At 44.4% G+C, this 20,041-nt stretch overlaps 1 protein-coding gene and 1 long non-coding RNA gene across 2 annotated transcripts in view; one reads left to right on the top strand and one right to left on the bottom strand.

Annotated features, from left to right (window-relative positions):
- The window catches only part of CDK15 (cyclin dependent kinase 15), a 38,687-nt gene that overhangs the window by 7,942 nt on the left and 10,704 nt on the right, over positions 1-20,041 (top strand). The window contains exons 6-10 of the mRNA XM_085299312.1: positions 967-1,090; positions 3,354-3,474; positions 8,527-8,620; positions 11,643-11,706; positions 19,893-19,941. Of these exons, the coding sequence (XP_085155438.1) occupies positions 967-1,090; positions 3,354-3,474; positions 8,527-8,620; positions 11,643-11,706; positions 19,893-19,941 (452 nt within the window). The remainder of the gene's footprint in view (positions 1-966; positions 1,091-3,353; positions 3,475-8,526; positions 8,621-11,642; positions 11,707-19,892; positions 19,942-20,041) is intronic.
- Positions 5,659-20,041, bottom strand: part of LOC146598969 (uncharacterized) — a 28,395-nt gene continuing 14,012 nt past the window's right edge. The window contains exons 3-4 of the long non-coding RNA XR_014895127.1: positions 8,511-8,635; positions 5,659-5,693 (exon numbers count right to left, since the gene is read on the bottom strand). This is a non-coding gene — a long non-coding RNA (uncharacterized LOC146598969). The remainder of the gene's footprint in view (positions 5,694-8,510; positions 8,636-20,041) is intronic.

The following is a 20,041-nucleotide window of genomic DNA, read 5'->3' as shown; positions in this document are numbered from 1 at the left end:
ATTTACTATTCCTTTGGGAGGGTCATCTAGCTTGCTTCATTTTTGCTGGCAAATAGTGTTTGGTTTTTCCCTCAGTGATTTCCACCAACTATGATGTGAGTATGGAGAATACTGCAGGGACACTTTTCTGGTAGAAAACTGACCTATGGGTGTCACTGGTTTTCCTGCTCTTCAGATTAAGCTTCTGATGAAAAATATCTTTTCTCTGGTAAAGTCTATTTACATCTGTTGTGTTTTGTTTTCTAACCCTTATCCAATTTCATACTTTGTTTCTGCAAACACCAGTTTGTTGTACACTAGGCTTATTTATACTGCCACTCTGATAGGAGTTAGGTSTTGCTTACTTGTTTGCTTGCTTTCCTGCTTGCTTGCTTCATTCATCAGCTCTCATTTGCTCCGTCTGTTCAAATCAGGTCTCTGTGTTTTCTCCCAACTTGAAAGGTAACAGTTTACACTGGCAAATAAGGCAGTTCACTGGTCYAGCTTGTATTTGGGAGAGGTGGCGTACAGCGGCCAAAGAACTCCCTCTGCTGGTGTAAACTGCTTCCGATGGGCAAAACTTSCAGCTCCTAAATCCTTCCTTCTGCTTGGCTTTATATCTTTGCCATGAACACTGAGATCAGAGTATCTGCTGTTCTGGGGGTTGGGTCTGTGTTTTGGAAAGTCACGTTTGCTCCTGCAATTCATACTCCAATTATAAAGAAAAGTTAAATTTCCAAAACGTGCACTTAGGGACTGCCCTCACTGCCAAAGTATTCCATGCGGAAAGCCTCAGGAAGCCTYGGGGCAGTCATATCCCACTGCAGTTTTTTCCTCCTCAGTCAACTACACTCATTTTCAGGATTTTCACTGGCTTCTCACTTGCTTTGTCTCTGCTTTGTTCCAGGAGTTCTCCTGAAGTTCAGAGTTAATGTATCAATGCAAAGTCACCCCAAACCATTCCAGTTTTTTGTTGGCTTTTTCTAGCTGTTCATGTTCCAGCTCTTGCGAGGCCTGGCTTATATCCATCGACAACACATTCTTCACCGTGATCTGAAACCCCAGAACTTGCTCATCAGTTGCCTTGGTGAGCTCAAATTAGCTGACTTTGGTGAGTCACTGTTTGGAGACTGTTAGTATGTATATCTGCTCAGACCTAAGCTTTAGTGTACATATAGATCTGTATCCACAGCCAATTAAGGCATAGAAACATAACCTCTTACTGAACTTCAGGAAAGTATTTCTGTGGTCAGCCCAGTCTTTCCTTTCTTTATACTGGTAGATGCAGGGAGTAACCTCATTTAAGTTAGAGCAATTACTACCACATAAAACTGGCTTAAATGAATTGAGAATCTAGCTATCTCTCTTCAGCAGATCTGTGACGTGTAGAGTCCACAGCAATGTGCTGAGCCAAAAGGCTTTCTTGGCATCAGTTCGGGRCGGCTGCACCTCTCACAAATGGTAAAGCACAGACTAAGCTTGCAGCTAAGGGGTGCTAAGAAGCCTTCACTGCTCACCATCGTACATTGCTATATGTGCCACAGAAGAGAGAGGKTTCCTTTCTATTTCTCAGCAGTCCTTCTGCCTGCCTCTTCGCTGGCTTGTCTGCAGGGTCAGTTTGTTGTTGTACCCTTATCTCTAGCAGACCCRGTCTCAGAGAGAAAGCAGGAAGGAACTACACACAAGACACCTTTCAGACAGTGGGGGCATATAAGAGATACCCGCTTTGTAGACGAACATTTTGCACACACATCTCCCCTGACCAACAAGTCTCTGTGTACTCAGTGAGTCTCTTCCCCAGTGCTGTCATTACCATGATTCCTACAGCTCTTCCCAATTTCCTCCCTTCCGTGGGTTCCATGTACCATTCCTCCTCTGCCAGATTCCGTTAGACTCGTGCAGGGCTTCACGGAGGTAAAATTCAGTTTGGCTAAAATGTAAACAGCTTCCCAGGCACCAGCCTACTCTAGTGGCTCAGGGCACTGAAACCAAGTGGGCTGCTCGTTCCCACTGCCTGTACACTCAGCCCTTCTGGGCACAAATCTCTCACCCCATCTCTCCAGCTACTGCCCAGAGCACATGCTCAGCCCCCTAGAAGGGCACAGTGTGAGGGGCCAGGAGGACCATGAAAATGAAAAGGCAGCATTGCCAGCTTCCAGCCTGCCCTCCAAGCCTCTCCTGCTGCTGCAGCAGTTCGCGCGGCCTCTTGCCTGCKCTGATATTTGGCAGTTTACAAGGCTGGAAAAGACGGGCTCCAATTCTGAGTTCCAGGGAAAGTCCCTTTACAGAATTATATCCACTCTCAGTCCTTCTTACAATGCCAGAACAGCTTTCTTAAAAGCAAAGCCTGAGCAGTATGAAAAAGCCACTGAGCACAGGAAGGAGGATTTGCACTGCCCAGTGGCAAAGTTCTTCCTCTTTGCTTTACTGTGCCATTGCAGGAACATTTCCCTTTTGCATTGCTAGGGCATCTCTGGCACATTTCCCCTTCACATTTCTGGGGTGTCTCAGGGACTTTCTGTGACTTGCTCTGCAACTGTCATGATTTTTGTGAAGTCAAAGGAACAGTTAGCACAAATGCCAACTGCAGCAATACCTCCTTCTTCCTGTGTCCTTCAGATTAAACTAGGGCACTTTATCCCCATTTTATTTGGAGGACAGAGATGAAGGAGTGCCATGTTTTTTGGAAAGGAAAATATAAATTCTGGGAGCAGGACTTTGTTTTTATTAACTGGCTGAAGCTGTTCAGAAGTCTGGAAGGAGCACAGTTGCCTAATTAATTTGAATAAGTGAGCAAAGTGCTTTAGAAGCCTTTAAAAGATGCAAAGTAACTACAGCTTATCCCAGTGAGTTAACAACATATATTCTGTTTGAATATAAAATTACAGATGTACACATACACCTGCAAACACACACACAAATAAATGAGTTTGCTAAAACTGGGTACTTCAAACAAAATTCAGAACTAACTTTTTTGATTTAGCTTAAACCTACTGAAAGGTGAATATTCTGTTTACTGCTCTGAGAGTTTAAACAAGGTGACAAGGAGAGATCTTAGAAGCCCAGATTCAGCCTGATCTTCCTAAATATCTATGGCAATTTTGGTAAGAGCAAGGCTTTTCCTGGCATCATCAGTCAAAATAGCCTTTCCTTCTTCTCCCTGCCCTGCAGGATGGGGCATATCGCTTGATCCARTCTGCCCCAAAGGTGCACTCCAGAGACACTGGCTTTGTCGACTGCTTGTAAACTCCTTTGGGATTACTTGTGTTTAAAGTTGGAAGAGAAAATAATGTTCTATTTCCTATTATTATATATATGTTGTACAGGCAGAAGGGCTGTCCTCTCATAGCACTCAATATTTTTTGTTCTGGCAGGCCTTGCTCGTGCCAAGTCCATTCCCAGTCAAACATACTCCTCTGAAGTGGTGACACTCTGGTACCGTCCTCCTGATGTGCTGCTTGGAGCTACCAAATATTCTTGTGATCTAGATATCTGGTAATGACCAATCTCAAAGCATCTGGGGTCTCTTGGGAAAAATCATCTTTATGTGAATTAAAGCTACATCACAAAATCTTTAAATGGCTGGATATCCCAGGGTACAAGCCATACGTTAGCAGAGTGAAAGGAGAGGGGCCTGTGAGAGCAGGTAGAAGGCCAGAGAGGCTGATGGCTTCGCARAAGTCCCACAGGCCCTTTTGGGCTGGCGGGGACATGCAGCTGGGTCCTAAGGTTCATCAGACCTCTGGCTCACTTCTGCACCAGGCCAAGCCTGCTTCCTGCAACACCATCCAGATTTACCCAGGGACAGCATGCAGCCCAAGAACCATCATCAGACCATCCTTGTTCTGGGCAATTTTACACCTGTAAATCATGCTGCTGTTTTACCATTTTTCCTCAAGCCGGTTAATTCTCTGTACCTGTCACGCTAGGACTGTGCTTACCTGCTCCGCAGTCAAAGGTTGGGAAAGGGTGACAGCACAGCAGGCTGAAGAATGAGGCTGCAGAAGAGGGCTGGTAAATTTAAGAACAGCAAAGCTCCAGGTGTTCTCAGCTCTTTTGGCCTCCAGAGGTCTGCAGCTTATAGGAGACTCTGATGACCTAAGTCTAGAGGACAGGGAAACAGGAGCTTTTAGTCTGTGACTTCCCTAGGGCTGCTGCTAATTTAATTGCTTCAAGATTTCAATGAGCAGAAAAACCTTACTAAATTCTAATGGCTTCCAGCTGCTAAGCCAGTCTCAGTAGTCCTGTCTTTTCTCTCCCACTACCTGCCACTTCTCCCCTCCACACAGTCTCTCAGGAATGTATGCTGTGTTTGAAGAAGATGCCTGTCTAGCAGATCAGAGGGATGGTATTAGGTAGTCACTTGATATAAGCCTGTTTTTTTTTCTTTTTTTCCTGAAAGTAGCCCATGCTACGCACACAAAGCCTGGTGTTTCTGGCTGCGCAGAACCAACATCCCCACTATGCAACCATGCTCTAGCATACTGCATAGCTACAGGGGACTGGTCTGCAAAGATCCCATTCGGCACTCTGTCCACCTCTAACAGCACAGTACTCTCAGTCACTAGTCACTGCACTACATCACACTACAGGCACCTTTGTTATAATGCCTCCTTATAATAACAACATCCAAAGTGTTTGCCCTAAAGAAAGATGTCATGCTGAGAGAATAGAGGTACTACAGTGAGCTCTATTCAGCAACTTCCTCCAACAAGAGTCATTTATTATCTTGATGTACACTGCATTTAAGTTCAATTTTTGTCTATTAGGAAATAATGGGAATTCACACAGATGTTACTTGTCTGTAGGGAAGAAAGAAAAAGAAAAAACTGTTTCTTCTGGAATTTACATGAAGGCATGTCAGAACACCCTTGGCAATGGCATGAGACAGTGAGTTTTAAAGCCTTGGTTTAAAGAAACCAATTATAACAAAATAAAACATTACAGCAATTCATGCATAGTGTGCTTGAGCAGCAATACTGTCAGTGGGAGGCACATGGGAAGTGAATGAGGCCTKGAATCGATGAAGAGAGAGATATAGAAGGAGACTCACTAGCTCTTGGACTAACTAGCAAAGCTGCTTTAATCTCTCTGTATCTCCCACCCCCCCCTTCTCCCTCACTATCTCTTCAAGACTTTAGACGAGTCAATTAAGGGATTTCAGGGAGACTAACAGAATGTTTCAGGAAGATTACACTGTGTATCAGGGAGACTTTTTTTACACAAAAAGTATTTTATGAATGTGCAGAGCTGATTTTCAGTAGCTGCTAATGTCATGAGTGCCTAGAGTCAGCTTTTCTTTTCAGTCAAGCTTTCCTAGTATAATCTTCCAGGAACGTCACAGGAATCTTCTTAGGTAGATTCACATAGAATAAGAATTGCTCAAGAATGAACATCATAGGGGAAGAAGGAAAAAGGCAAAAACAAAATAACAGTTCTAATATAGGTCTAAATCTTAGAAATGTTTAAAAGTAGAGGCTGTGTTTTGAATGACCCTAGTTAAGAGAAGGATCCTTACAATGCCATAAATCCCATACCTCAAAGGGAAAGCTGAGGTTTCTACAGAGACAGTGAAATGAAGGACCCAGGAGGCCTTGTTTCCAAAGTCCTAGTTTAACAAATAGACAAAAATACTTGCAAAAGAGAGGGGTGCCCATATGTCAGTTGTTCTCTCTACTTCTGGCCTTCTTCTGTAAGGAAAAGTGCATGTCACCCTGAAAAACACAGAGAAACAGTCATAATTGCCACTGATGAATTAATACAGTATCAAGCAGGTATTAAAGGCAGCTGATCAGCTAAGCCTCACTGCAGGAAGCAAAAAGGCCTTCCTTTCCAGCAGTTGTTGCTCTGATAGTTTTGTCTTTGTTAGAGACACAAAGATTTAAAAGCTTTCAGAGATAATGGGAATAACCCATGAATACAAAAGAGAGCTCTATCAGAAGGCGAATTTGGAACAACCTGGAAGTTGTTCCTCCTCAGACCGACAGCTTGCCCATTAGTGAAAAGACTGTTTCATTGGATGTGGGTTTGAACCCTTTGCCCTTGGGTAATTCTTAGCAAGTGTTAGCTAGGTCTAGAAAAAAAAGGCATCTAGTTCTTACTTCCATTTATTGCCTTGTCTGGATTTTCTGCCTTCTCAGCAATGATGGAAACCACAGCAGTTCTGGTTTTCTGTCTGCCTTTGACTTCTGCATCAGCGCAGTTTAGGTCATGGAGACTAGGGCACTTCCACGGTTACTAGCAGGGGAGAATTTCTAGCCTTTTCCCTAAATAAGTGTCTTGTACCTTCAATGCTCAGATCCTCAGGGTCTTAAATTCAAATTAGAAACCAGCACAGCCAGCRCTGTTCATTATAAATAATCTCTGCTGAACATCTAGTTGTGGCTCTCTCATTTGAAGGCTCTATAGAGTCCACATGAAGTTTCTGCAGCGGCTACTGTTTCCCATTGATTGGATAGTCCCAGCTAGAGTTTCAGAACCCAAACTGTGCGCAAACYTCAGGACCATTTGCTCCAAAACCACATAGAGTTGCTTCTCTTCTTGTGCAAACTGAGAGTACCTAAATGAATATTGATAGTATGTAGTTAAACTTGTGCAATGGGATCAGTGGATTACAGCAGCATATGTGGTTGCAAAACAGGGTGAGCCATTTGGGCACAGACATCAGCTGTGAAAACAGAGGGCTGATATGACACTGGTCTCAGCAGAGTCAGTCTGTGGGCTCCAAAATAATTCATGTGGTAGTGCCATGAAACACAAATCTGTGTTGCAAAAGCTGTGAGCTAAGTTTCAGGATACACAGTCCTGTCAGAATGTATCAGACAAATAAGGACCTCAGCTCACAGGACCCAAGGCTAAGGTACATGAAGCTAAGGGAAAGTGCAGCAGAGATGTTTGTGGAAACAGCATTAGATATGGATAGGGAAACAGACGTAGCCCCATCTGATACATGAATATGACCAAAATGAATACAGATGAGCTGCATGTGACCACTGACCACAGCCAGATACGAAAAGCTTCTTCAGGATTGCCAAAAAACAAGATATGAGAGGTAAGACATCCGTGCAGATGACTAGAAGAGATTACTAGTTATAGCTCAGCAACTGAAAATAATTCTTTCAGAATCTGTTAGACAAGACCGGATTATCAACATTTYAGTCTAAAGACTCAGATCTGAGTCTGAAGAAGACTGAGCTTAGATCCTGAAGAGCAGAGATAGGATATAGTGAAAAGACAGAAAACCCAGAAGAAGTTTGGGCTGAAAAAGATGAAAAGTAAATGAGCAAAATTTTACACCATACAGTAAGACAYAGAAATTCTTAGAAATAGATAAGCCTATCCTGGCCACAAATATCTCATCATTATTGCTACCTGGACTTAATAAACTGCATCTTAATAATATAAAGCATTTATTGCAAGCTTTGGTGKTTTTTTTAAGCTAGATGGTTTGCCTAGGCACAAGCACAGAGCTGGGGATGGAGTAAAAATAGGATTACTTTAGTGTGGTGTTGCCACTGATTTCTTTATACAGAGAAATCCTGCCCTCAGTTTTGCAATGAAGAGCTAATTGCTTCTAAAGGAAAGTCTCTCCAGTGGTTAGTGCCTTGTGCTCTTTCTGCATCTACTGTAGCCTTCAACCCAATATATTGTATAGTAGTTCCTTGCTTATTTTTCCTATTGTCCAAATTTTGCATCTTCTCCTCCTGGAAAAGAACCTAGTATTCCACAGGCTTCTGCCTTGACTGTCTTTTTTGGATAGGTTTGTAACAAGACAGGTTGAAAGAGATCTGAAACAAATCTTTTGGCGCTGCAGAAAAGACAGTGCTTGGTGGATTTCTCTTCCAAGAATATTGTCTGTCTTGTTTTACTGGTGAAGCTTTTCATTTTTTTGATTTTTGGGTGGTGCTAATAAAAAACAAAAAGAGATGGGAACAGGAGCTTTGATTATTCTGTTTTAAAATATTTATCTGTGAAGGATGTGAATGTGATGAATCTCTAGTCTCTTGCTGCCCTATTTTACTTACCAGCTTTTTAGGTCAAGTGTTTCAATGTGTAGAACTTGGATCAAGGTTTTGATTACTGCATCCAGTTAGTGGCAAGGGCCAGTCGCAAATGCTTAAGGAAGTGCTGCAAGACCAGGGACGTGTAGCATGGTCCTTCCCCTAATAAGCCTTCCTGACTTCCCATGATCAGCAGGGTTTTCTCATACTGTACCCTGCAGAGGTATAGCAGCCCTCACTTAAGCYTGTATTTATCTGCATATATACAGACACCCCATCTCTTGCCCTGCTGCCTCCCCCCGTCCCCTACTCACTCACTAGATGAAAGGGATGGGGTATGCAACACCTACAGGTCAAAACTACACATATAGACACGAGATGCAGTATTTACAGGCTCTAACAGCTCATAACAGAACTTCTGAAGCTGTAAATCAGAATTTCTAAATTTCTATTCCAACAACTCTTCTCCTGCTCTCTCTCCCTCCCCCTCTCCCTCCCCCCYATATTGCACATATGTGAATGAGTTAATACCTTGGGTTTCTTGCAGGAGTGCAGGCTGTGTATTTGTTGAAATGATCCAGGGCCAACCAATATTTGCAGGAACTTCTGGTGCTCTTGAACAACTGGAGAAGATCTGGGCGGTGAGTAAAATATACCTTGAAAGTGAGAGAAAAGAAGCTGTTGCTCCAGCCCCCTACTTAATTTTAAAGTCCTGAGCATAGGTCCTGTGAGTAGTAGAAATAATTTGGTCCAATCTGCCAAGTTTATAGCAGACTTTGTAACCCATTTTACGTTTGGCAACTTTCTTTCAGACACAGGAGTAAATCAAATGACTTTTCTTTGATGTTTGTCATCTCATCAAAAATTTAAAGCCAATTAAAGTGACATCAAATTGAAGAAGGCATAAAAGGTGTGCAGGTACTGCAAATTCTGCTGCTTCTTGTTAACTCACTTACTGCAGGATGCAGTGCACTATATTCTCACAAAGAAGTGCTCTTCATACTGCTCTTAACCTGCCTTGAAAGCAGCAAGACTCGGGTTTTTTGGATGTCCTTTTTTATTTTAACTTAGAACATTTTGTATTGTCCAGTTTATGCTGCAGCCCTACCGGCTGCTCTGTCGTAATGGAAAGGGTGGTAAATTACTGTATAAAGGCAGCAGTGCACAAGGAAGGGCAGCGGAGATATTCAGGAGCCTCTTAAGCTGACTTTTGTGCTGGGAAAAGTGAAGCAGAGCCAAGTCCTCAGTATTGGGGGATCAAATGGAGGCACTAGTTGCACTAGTGGATTTCGTAGGTGGCTGTTTAATGATTGCTTATTGCTGACTCTGCCCGTTACTGGCTCTTTGGGAAGACGAGCCCGCAGCTTCCTATGGGTTCTGCTGCAGGGACCTGCCCCTTCCCAACTYCTCTGCACAGAGGCTTTCCCACAGGGGGCTGATCACAAGCGAAAGTACGGAAAACTAAAGCTTGGGAAGTCACAAGAGATGGCTTGACAGGCTCAAACCTGCGTAAGTCAAGTTTTGCCCTCTGAATCCCTTCCTCCAGAAACACCCCTGCTATGTCGGGTTTGCCTCTGTGCTTTTGCCCACAATGTGTTCAACAGACAAAGAAGCAGTTCTGTGAACTTCAGAGTTATTAGACTTGAGTTCAGTCCATTTAAATAAATGCTGGATTTCTCTTTCATAGAAAGTGCAAAAATGAATTACTGAGAAAAAGTCCCATCCAAACTTGGCCAATTACAGGGTTCAAAGCTAGGGCAGGGCGCAGTTTTCCAGCATATGAATGAAGGGTATCCTTGCACTGATGGCTCTGAAATCTCCTGATGTTTCCTGTGGTTTTGCAGTTGGAGAATTATAGCCCTATCATCATTTCTCTGCTATTATAACGGATACTGTGATTAATAGGCTTTGTGCTACGGAAGGCAAAAAAAAATGTATTTAAAAATCATGAGGAAGCTTTAAGAGCTATGAAATAATTAGTGCCTTTCACAGAAGGTTTGCTGTTATTACACAGCCTGGAATGAGGCTCTGTGTTAGGCCAAGATTTCAAAGCTCCTAGAGGATTTCACTGCCTAACCTGAGAAACATTGCAGAGTGTGAGGTTTAGAGTGGGAATTCCTCCTTTTTTCTAATAGTCGGTAATACTAAAGGCACCCTGCAGCACTTCAGAGAYGGTCTGCATTTGTGCGTATGATTCCGTCGTATCGTCCGGCACGCTTATCTCTGGTCAGGACAGTTGGCTCAAATACCATGCAGGTATATAGCTGGAAAATTCCCGTTCTATGAAATGCGTTGATCCCGTTGAATCATCTGTTGCTGTCATCTCACCAGCATTTCTTTTAGAGGCAAGTGCCACCGTAAGCAGTCTCCATCCCCCCTCTCTACCCTGGGTACTCATTCCTGCCCATGTGTTACCCCTCACTGGGATGCAGGGCTACATCACTAGGGAACCCAGAACCTATTTTTCTCCCTGGATTACTTTAAACAGAACCATTTACTTGCCCAGTACACCATGTGGCTGCACAAACAGTAGCAGCAGTACTAATGAAGGGATGACAGAGGACCAGGATGGGAAGGGAGTGAAGAAGGAGAAGCTGGGGGGGTAAGAAAACCTGAGATTAAACTTAAGATCCTTCACTCAAATTTCAAGCAGTCAGACATAAGTTTTGCAAAAAAGCTCCACACTTTTTATTAACTTTGTGCTGAGAAGGACTCCCTGCAGGCTGTGTAAGGCTGCAGCATGCCACCAGCATGCTCCTGTGGTTGAGCCCAGCATGTGGCAAGCGCCAAACCAATGACTGAAAGGTTTCGCCACAGAATATTTAAAATAGATGTCCCAATAAAACTAAACAAAATCAGCTGGTTTGGTTCCTCAAACTAGTTCATCAGAGGAGAAACAAGAAGTTCACACAGAATCACACAGAATGGTTGAGGTTGGAAGGGACCTCTGGAGATCATCTAGTCCAATGCCCCTGCTCCATCAGGGTCACCTAGAGCATGTAAGAGGATCSCATCCAGGTGGGTTTTGAATATCTCCAGAGGAGACTCCACAACCTCTCTGGGCAACCTGTTCCAGTGCTCTGTCACAGTAAAGAACTTTCTCCTTATTTTCAGGTGGAACTTCTGTGTTTCAGTTTGTGCCCGTTGCCTCTTGTCCTGTCACTTGGCACCACTAAAAAGAGTTCAGCTCCAATGTTGTTCATATTAAAATTTCTGTAATACCATATCAGATCTATAATACCCTAGCACACACTGTGAACTCTTCCTAGATATTTGTCTTTAGCTCTTCAGCACAAGTCATCCCTCCCAGTAGGAGGACCACTTCAGTGGTGAACAGAGCTGAATATCGTGACCCTGGTCTGGCAAATACATGAGTAAGGGGCACCTGTCAGTGAAGCTGCATGCACCGTTAGTGATATTCCCAGCAGCAATGACACTAAATCTCAACAGGATTGTTCTGTTATAAAAACAAATGCTAAAATGTCAATGATGTCCTTCACATTCCAGCACAGATCGAGTGCCAGCTGGGGCAGTGTGAATCCGTGCTGATTCGCAGTAAAGGCCACACTCTTTCTGCACTGAGACTGATTCCTCCAGCTTCACACCAACGCACGATGCTGCGGAAGTTATTGCTCTTCTCACTCTCTTCCTTGTTTTACACAGATACTGGGCGTCCCAACTGAGAACACCTGGCCAGGACTTTCCAAGCTCCCCAACTATAAGCCAGGTAGGATTTAACTCACCAGAGCATCTGCTTTTTCTCCAAGGTACCAACCATTTAATAATTTTTGAATCAGTAATTCTCACTGTGAAAAATCCTGTGCTTTTTCAACACTATGTACTTTGGTGTTAGTAAATTCCTTGAGCTCTGTGATAAAAATAGTGCTGTTGTAGGACTGATGGACTAGGATACAAGCAAAGACACAAGCATGCCGAAGTTGCCTCACTGCGAGCTCGGCACGCATTAGGCTGATGGAGGATTTCCTTGTCCCAAATGGTAACAATTCAGCTAGTCTCCACTCCCCTCTGTAAAGAACCAGCGTCTCCTCCTCCAGACTGGAAATGCTGACAGGTTCCTGGAGACATAGTTTATCTGAACTCTCCTTATTTTTATGGAGATTGGTTTGGGGGCCTTTAAACCTCATTTTTAAAGGTCACTGTCCCTGATTTTGATGTGGGCAAGGTGAGAAATTTGTGTGATTTATAAAGCTGGCTTATTTTATTTCCACATGGGCTGGTAGAGAAGTCTGTGTCCTGGACTTCAAAGGGCCAGTTGTCTCTTATTTTGATGTGGGCAGGTTGAGAAGTATGCTTTGAAAAGCAAGCTCAGTCACTCTCTCTCTCACTCGCACTCTGCCTTCCCCCTCTCTCTTTTTGTTTAATGTTTTCTCTTGGGAAAATATATTCAAGTGTCAGCGAGGGGGAAATGATGAGCACTGATTCTTAGCCTCTCAGCAGGATCATTCTCTAAGAGAAATATAAAAGTGAAATATTAAAAACCCTAGAATGTGAAATCCATCCATCTGCAGTCTAGCCATTCTCTCTCATTTGTACCCTAGGAGAGGGGTGGGGGGAGTCTGTCTATCTGGAAGGAAAAAAAGAGCAGGGGGGAGAGGAGGAGGGAGAAGATGTGCTTTGAGCAAGAGGTTTACAGGTTTAGTAGAGCATAGTAACATCTTTTCAAAGAAGTGGGTGTTGCTCTGTGACCCAGTCCAAGATGCCCCTCCTTTGATTCTGGTGCATGAACACTAAACATCCCCCATTTTCACATGGTAGCCGCCATTGCCTGAACAATAACCTGGTCTCACAGCCGAAAGGACTGGAATCCCTCACACAATTAGCTGAGACACATTAATCAACCCAGCGTGAAATGGGAATGTGTCGCTGTCCAYAGCAAGTTTAATTTGGATAGGGAGCGAGCACAGAGCAGACAGTTGGAGGGAGCGCGTTCCTCTCTAACTCGTTGAAAGCTCAGCTGGGTACTCTACAAGCTGTACACGGGTACTCTGGCAGGAAAGAAATGCTCATGTGTGGGACAAATTGATCACAAATAATTTTTTGACAACAGTCATCTGCTCATACAAGGCCAAGCTCTCAACATCGATGAACATTAGGTATGCCAGATACTATACGGAGGGTGATCTGGAAGAGCTAGCATTAATGCTATGCTAGTAAAGTAGCTAGTGCAGACCGCACAGAGTACCTGAGTGCCCGGACTGCCCTAGAGTCACTCCCGGTTAGCTCCGTGTTGTCTGAGTAGCCAGGACGTCCCCTGCAGCTGCGGAGGGTGCCAGTGSCCAGGCTGGGAGGGAGAGGACAGGCATCTAGGCAGCAGGGAAATAGTAAAGACCTGTCTAGCCATTGTAAGCTGTTTTCAAGTCTGAATGGCTTTCAGACTTGATAGAAAGTCTCCCTGGCAGAYTGAAGTGGGGCAGAACTGACTGGTGCTGTACTGTGACCCTGTGATGCTGGCAGCTTCTGTGGCTGCAGCACACCAGAAACGCAGGAACTAGCAAACACCTTGCTGTGCAAGCACCACACTGTGCTGGCAAGCACATGGGAGAGGGGTGTCGAGCCAGTGCTTGGGGCAGTTGCTGTGCAAGCTGGGGAGAAAGCACCCCTTCCTGCTCCTCAGCGCCTGCCCGAGGGGCTCTGAGCCGTGCACTGGAACCACTGGAACCACGCACTTKGCCCAAACCTGCACAACACAAACCACTCTGGAGAGAAGGCGGCTACCCATGTAGGGCTAGGCKCTCTACTCAAGTCATGAACTTAATCAAGACAGTTTTTGATGGGTCTGCCAGTAAGAAAACAAACCATTCTCTTTGTTTAAAGCTATTGGCCATTCACATGCCCCTGTGCTCTTCCCTTCTCCTCCCTGAAGCGCAAGGCTGTTACCTGCCAGGATACCCCCAGCCCAAGAGGCAGCCGTGGGGCCTGCCTGAGAAAACCCTTCCTCCTGAGAATGTTTCCAGCCTAGTTCAGATAAGCAAACAAACTTTCTAGCTCTTCCCCAAATCCAATGGCTTGAATGCTTTTAGTGAGTCCTATTGATGTTTGCAGTGAGYACAGGCAGCAAACAAACAAACAGGTTCCTGCCCGAGGCAGGGAACGAACACAGCACAAAACAAAGTGCCGAGGTGTGATCCTAGTCTCATTGAAGTCGATGGCAAAACTCCCACTGGTTTCAGCAGTGTTGGCTCAGCCCCAGATTGAGGTTATTACTGGGCCAGGTGGGTTAGTAGGAATCTTTGAAATGAAAGCTGGAAACCTTTAGATGTTTTTCTATCACTGCTGTGGACTCAAGCGCATCCTGCTGCAAACTCTGAAGAGGAGATCCAGCATGGACAATGTGGGTCTATGGGCCGGCCACATGTAGGGCAGCTGGGGGAAGAGCAGCTCCCTGGCCCCYGCTGTGGGCAACTGGCCAGGGATGAACTGTACAAGGGAGCAATGGTCCACACTACGCCCACTGCCTCCTTGCATGAAGAAGTTCAGAAATGGGCCTCAAGCCCATTCCCTACAGTTTGCCTGAACCCAGGTGAACAGGGAGGATGGGCAAGCAAGTCTCCCTCGGCCAACTCCATTGTGATCTCCCCCTGTCTCTCCAGGAGAGACACGTTAAACAGTGAATTGCACACAGCCTGAGAGCAGAGCTTTATCCCAGCGCTGGCTTCAGACCCAGCTCCTGAACAACGTGCAGGGCTGGACGAGCTCCTGCCCAGTGTCTCAGTGCCTGGCCCTCTCCCGGGCTCCGCAGCACTCAGGAGCCCTGCCTGTAGCGACGAGGCTTTGCCCTGCATTTGCTCATTTGTTCTGTTCCCCTCATTTTGCTTCCCTTGAAAGAGGCAGTTGTAGCTCTGTTAACACTATTTTTGAAAGCTCTCATGCTGTGTGAGCTCAAATCCTTGCATTAATCTACTGCTGTGTTCATTTCACTGTGCTGAAAAGCAGGGAGTTTAAATCCCCTCTAAACACCAYTGGTGACACCAGAAGGCCAGTGTCTTGATCCAGTCCCATTAATGGTTACAAGTTTGAATCTAGACAGCAGGGGTCAAGGGCAGGAAAGGATTAGGAATCACAGCCCATGACATTAAGCTAGTGCTTTGCCAAACTGGGAATACTGGAGTGCCCAATGCACTGAGCTCTTTTGTATCTCCCTTTTGCTGACATTTGGATTCCAAAGAGGAGGCAACAGCACGTATTTTTCTATAACATGCTGGGAACTTGCGATGAGTGAGCTATAACTTGCTGTGAGCGAGCTTTACTCCCTGATTGATTGCGCAGGCTGACTAACAGTTTCCTACATCAGGCACTATCATTTCATTCAGCAGCCGCTAGTTTTACATTTGTCTTTTCCAGATGTAGCAATGGATTTTAAAGTAAGCTTAATTTTCCAAATGTCTGCAGGCTTTGCTACACTGAATGAACTTTAGAAGTTGGCTTCCACAGCCAACTTCTCCTCCCAAGCATAGCTTTTTGGTATCTCTTGCTTTTCCGAGGTGCCACCAGCAGATGGAGGCAACAAGCAACAGGCACTGAACACAAACTTCAAATGACATTTTTGAGAATACGGATGAAGTCTGAATTCTGTTTATTTTTTTAATCTCATTTTTTATGCTGATGCTTCATTTAACAAATGGGATGGTTGGAAACTGAATTCTAAAACTCTGAAATCTTGATTGTCATAATAAACAGCATATGGCTTTGATCCCGACGGGAAACGCAGCACTGTAACTAATGCGCAGTGTTGTGCTGGCCWGTCTGCGGGGAAACTTCCTATATGTGCCTGGCAGCGGGCACAGCCGGCAGGCTAGAGCCTGCCCCACGGACAGAGCTCTGCTCTGGTCCTGCAGCCGCAGAGATTTCACTGATGAGAGGAGTTGTCTCTGGGAGCCTGCAACCCCACTGCCTTCATCCACCAGMACTTGGCATCCTCTTTCTCTCTCTTCATCAATTAGGAAAGTTTAACATTTGTCCTCTGGCATGCTTGCCTTATTATCAGTTCATTAGCTATTTCCACCTGGGTTTTCGTAGAGGAAGGTATTTCCTCATTAGCACGCCCTGCACTGCATACTGATAGAAGATAACACACCCYGCCACCACCTTTCAGATCCACTCGTACTGTTAAAAAAGCCAATCAGCCCTACACAATCCCATTATTTTATGTGTATAACATCACTGTAAGATGATTAAATCAGCAGTTTATCTGCTTTTTGGAATGATATCCAAATATGCTTTATCTTACCTTTAAAGAGTAACTGTTTACATTGTTTTACAATTTTAGATTAGTCTTAATCTTTACAGTAGGGAAAATATTTGTGGGTCTATCCTGACCCTCCTCAACACAGTGGGGCCTCAGAAGTCTCTATGGGTTTGTCTATATGGGATCACTCAGGAGATTAATCTGAACTGATTTAAAGTGGATTAGTTAACTGCATTAAATCCTTGAGTAGAGACACAGTGTTTTCTTACCCATACTTTCCATTTATTATCAAAGCTCTCGCTACTCAGTGGCAAGTTTCACAGTCCTCACTCAAGCAGAATTGAGTGATTTGTTTGGACAGGGACAGCAGTAGTTGGCTCATTGACTCATACTACCCTTGTAGATAATTATTTATTTCCCTGTTATATAAATGATAAGTTAAAGTCAGAGGCTTGCTCAAGACATAGTGRAGAATATAATTCAGGTATTCCTCCCTGTTTCCAATAAGCAAATGGATATCTCTATCTGTAATGTAACRAAAATCACGTTTTCTCTTTACAATGTTAATCTTGAAAACATATTTCACAAAGATAAAACGACATTTCATTCAGACAACATTGAAACATTTTGCCTCGATGTTATCAACTGTATTTACATTTCTTAACTCTTATGTTAAACTCATCAAAGAACGTTAGTGATAAAAGTTTTCAATACAGTTGAAGTACAATGTTTAAGTCATCTTGACATTTTTATAAAATACGAAAGGAAACTGATATATTGTCATGGCATGTTTCCACCTTATTGAATCAGAAATTTCTGGCAAAAAGTTGCAACATCTGAAAGTTTTTGGCCAGCTGTGCTAAGAGGTAAAAATTTTTACCTCATACAAAAAAATGTTATGCCTTTCCAAAACATTTTAAAAAATGTTTTGTTTCTATTCTTCCTGGAAACATTATATCTGTACTTAATATGGACAATTTATTTCTACACATATATTAAAGTTGAGGGGGAAAATGAAGGAAGGAGGATCCAGAGAAAATGTTAGCACGGATCCAAGAGGAATCTGCTGCCAGAGTTAATCGCAGTGATTGATATGGGAGGGAGCTATTCAAGATACTAATATATCAAACCACATATATTTGTGATATTTCCAGAGTTCTAGCACCAAACAGACATAAATCTCATCTCAGATTATATCACCATTCACTGCTTTAGCAATTACTGTAGTATTTGGGTATAGGAACATCATTTGTGAACTGTTGCTCACACTGTGATATGACTGACAGGTTTAACAACCTGCTTGCCCAGCTTCATGGTGAAAGATTGCTGCTGAAAAGGTTAAGTGCTGAAAGTTTAGTCATTTGTACCTTTTCAGACTGGCTGTGCCTCAAGCCAGACAGGAGTGACCGAGCCCCAGGGCCCAGCCTACCGCTCTGGGAACGGCTGCACTGTCAGGAAGGCAGAGGGGCTCAGCCGGCACCTTCTGTCTCTGACGGGTACGGCTGGCGTAAGCAGCTGTGCACGGTCCCAAATAGAGAGGGTGGCCAGGTTCCCTAGCACTGGGCAACACWAGCCCCTTTCTAACGCTGAGCTTGCCTAGTGAAGCAGTGAGGCTTGCTTCCTGGTGATCTCACGGCCACGGGGATGCCAGTGCRGCCCCGGGCTGGAGGGCTATTCAGTATCACCCTTCTCACCTCCTCCCCATGGCCAAAGGACCTTCCATCTCTGCTGCCAGGAATGGTGCTCAGGAGACTGTAGCTGGGTAAAAGTTACAGCTTTCTGATGCTCTCTCACCTGCACAGGGCCTCTAACTAACCCCCTCCAGAAAGTAACCTCAAACATCCTTCCAGCTCCCTGACACCTTGACTCATTTGAAGACATCTTCCCTAGCTTTAAAGAAAATGCCTAGAAGCTCCATGCTGCATTAAGTCTTCTACAGCTGCCTTGGTGGGACTCCAGTGGTAGAGCCATCCATCTTGGCTCTCCCAGATGGGCTTGCCTTCCCCTCTGCTAACGTCCTGCAGAAAGCAAGCAAGGAGTCAGGGAGAAATCCCTGTCAAGAACAGGCCAGGCAAGCAGCAGGACTAGTTGGCCCTGCCTTGGGGGGACAGCAAGGTGAGACTACCTCTAGAGATGTCTGCGAGGCCCTTTCTGTAAGTGCTGGAGAAGAACAGCTGACAGCTCTCTCACCCTGATCTTTGGCAGTGATCTRGGTATCTCTTACTGATGAAACACACTAATTGGATTGTGTCACTGGATTTCCTCCTACTGTTGGCTTTTTCATCAGGCCTGAAGAAATAGCTGATCTGGTACCATATGGATCTTGTCTACCCATTCTGTATGTTTATGTTTTATTATAAAACCAGGATCTGACAACCCTAGTGAGTGGGACATTCCCAAGCCAGTGAGAYTGGTATCAGAGAACTACCTGTCAGTTTATTCATACTTCTGGCCCCAGGTTTCCTACAAAAAATAGACCATCATTCACATCATCTTCATCTCTCTTTCTGCTTCCCTTCTTCTCTCCAACAACTTTGGTGCCTACTGATTGATCAAACAAATGTCTTGAGTTGTTGATGCTGCACAAGCAATTGTAGTCAGACAGGTTTTAGGAGAAGAGGTGGGGAGGCAGAAGACAGATGCTCTGGGAATGCGTATTTCAGGGAACGAGTACGGTGAACTATTTCACATTATGTGCTGCCTTGCAGCTGCAGGAGATCTGRCATTAGGAATYATCATTAAGGCTTTGGTGTTCACAYAGCTTTATGGATTCYGTATCTCCTTTACCATCCATGAAYTCCATTTATAATTTTKCAAAGGGTAAAATCCACACAGCAGAGAAGACTGAGAGGTAAKCCCTGAACAGGACTAGCCTTCTGTGAGGTCCAGCTTATGTTCCATTGCCTAGAAATTTCCCCATGGCTTGCAAGAAAACATCTGTTAATCAGCTATAAGGGGAGTCTTCCAGGCTCATGCTATTATATTTTTATCTAAGCTTGAGCAAATTCATGTTTTATAAGAAAACATTTCAAGAATTTACTCCTCTACATCTTGCATAATGTTTAGAAATGTGTCCTTTAAAAACATCATCAACAACAGCATGCCGTTGCCAAACCTGCAAAGTCTGCAAAGATCCAGTCTGGTAGCGGTGTTTGGATCAATAAGGACAAAGCATGTCATTTTTACTGAGGGAATGACAGCGAGAACAGTGGGCAAAGGAGAGTGGGATCCAAGAGCCTTTGCTCTCCCACCAGCCTTTCAGTTAGATCCCCGCAGAAAAGCCCCCCTATGCCCACACGGGAGTACCCGAACCTCAGCAGCTCCCGAAGGGGCAAACGGGGACAATCGCTGGGGGTTCAGGCCTGCCGAGCCCCTTCTGCTTCCTTAGGCTGAAGGCTTGGGACGCTGAGACAGCTTTTATTGAAGGCACAGCGAAGGCTCCCGCTGATTARGATGTAATAGAAGCAGGCCCAAGGCCTGTACTCACAGACGTGGGAAAGGAAAGGGTTACAGAACAGGAGCAGCCTTGTTCATAACATCAATGCTGGTGCTCAGGTCCTATAGGAATAATGTATATTTATAAATACTAAGATGACAGATTCTATAGGGCCCTTTGAAATTCTGAGCACATGTTTTTGTAAAGGCTCAAAGAATGGTTATTGGCTTGATTTTTGTTTAATCCTGTGATTGCATATTAAACTTTCTAGAACCGGTTGTTTCCAGGAGACCTCAGAGACTCCGAATGATCTGTGACAGGTAAGCTACCTATAACAGCAACGTCAAAATGGCCTCTGGGTTTACTTGATCCGTTATGCAATCACTTAACTTGAAATGAGCTCTTTTGGCAAGTTCAGAG

The sequence above is a fragment of the Rhea americana genome, unplaced genomic scaffold, assembly GCF_003343005.1.
Source record: "Rhea americana isolate MKP2758 unplaced genomic scaffold, rheAme1 scaffold_15, whole genome shotgun sequence".
In the NCBI taxonomy this organism is placed as follows: domain Eukaryota; kingdom Metazoa; phylum Chordata; class Aves; order Rheiformes; family Rheidae; genus Rhea; species Rhea americana.
Note: the sequence above shows the minus strand (reverse complement) of the source record. Positions and strands in the feature narration are given on the sequence as shown.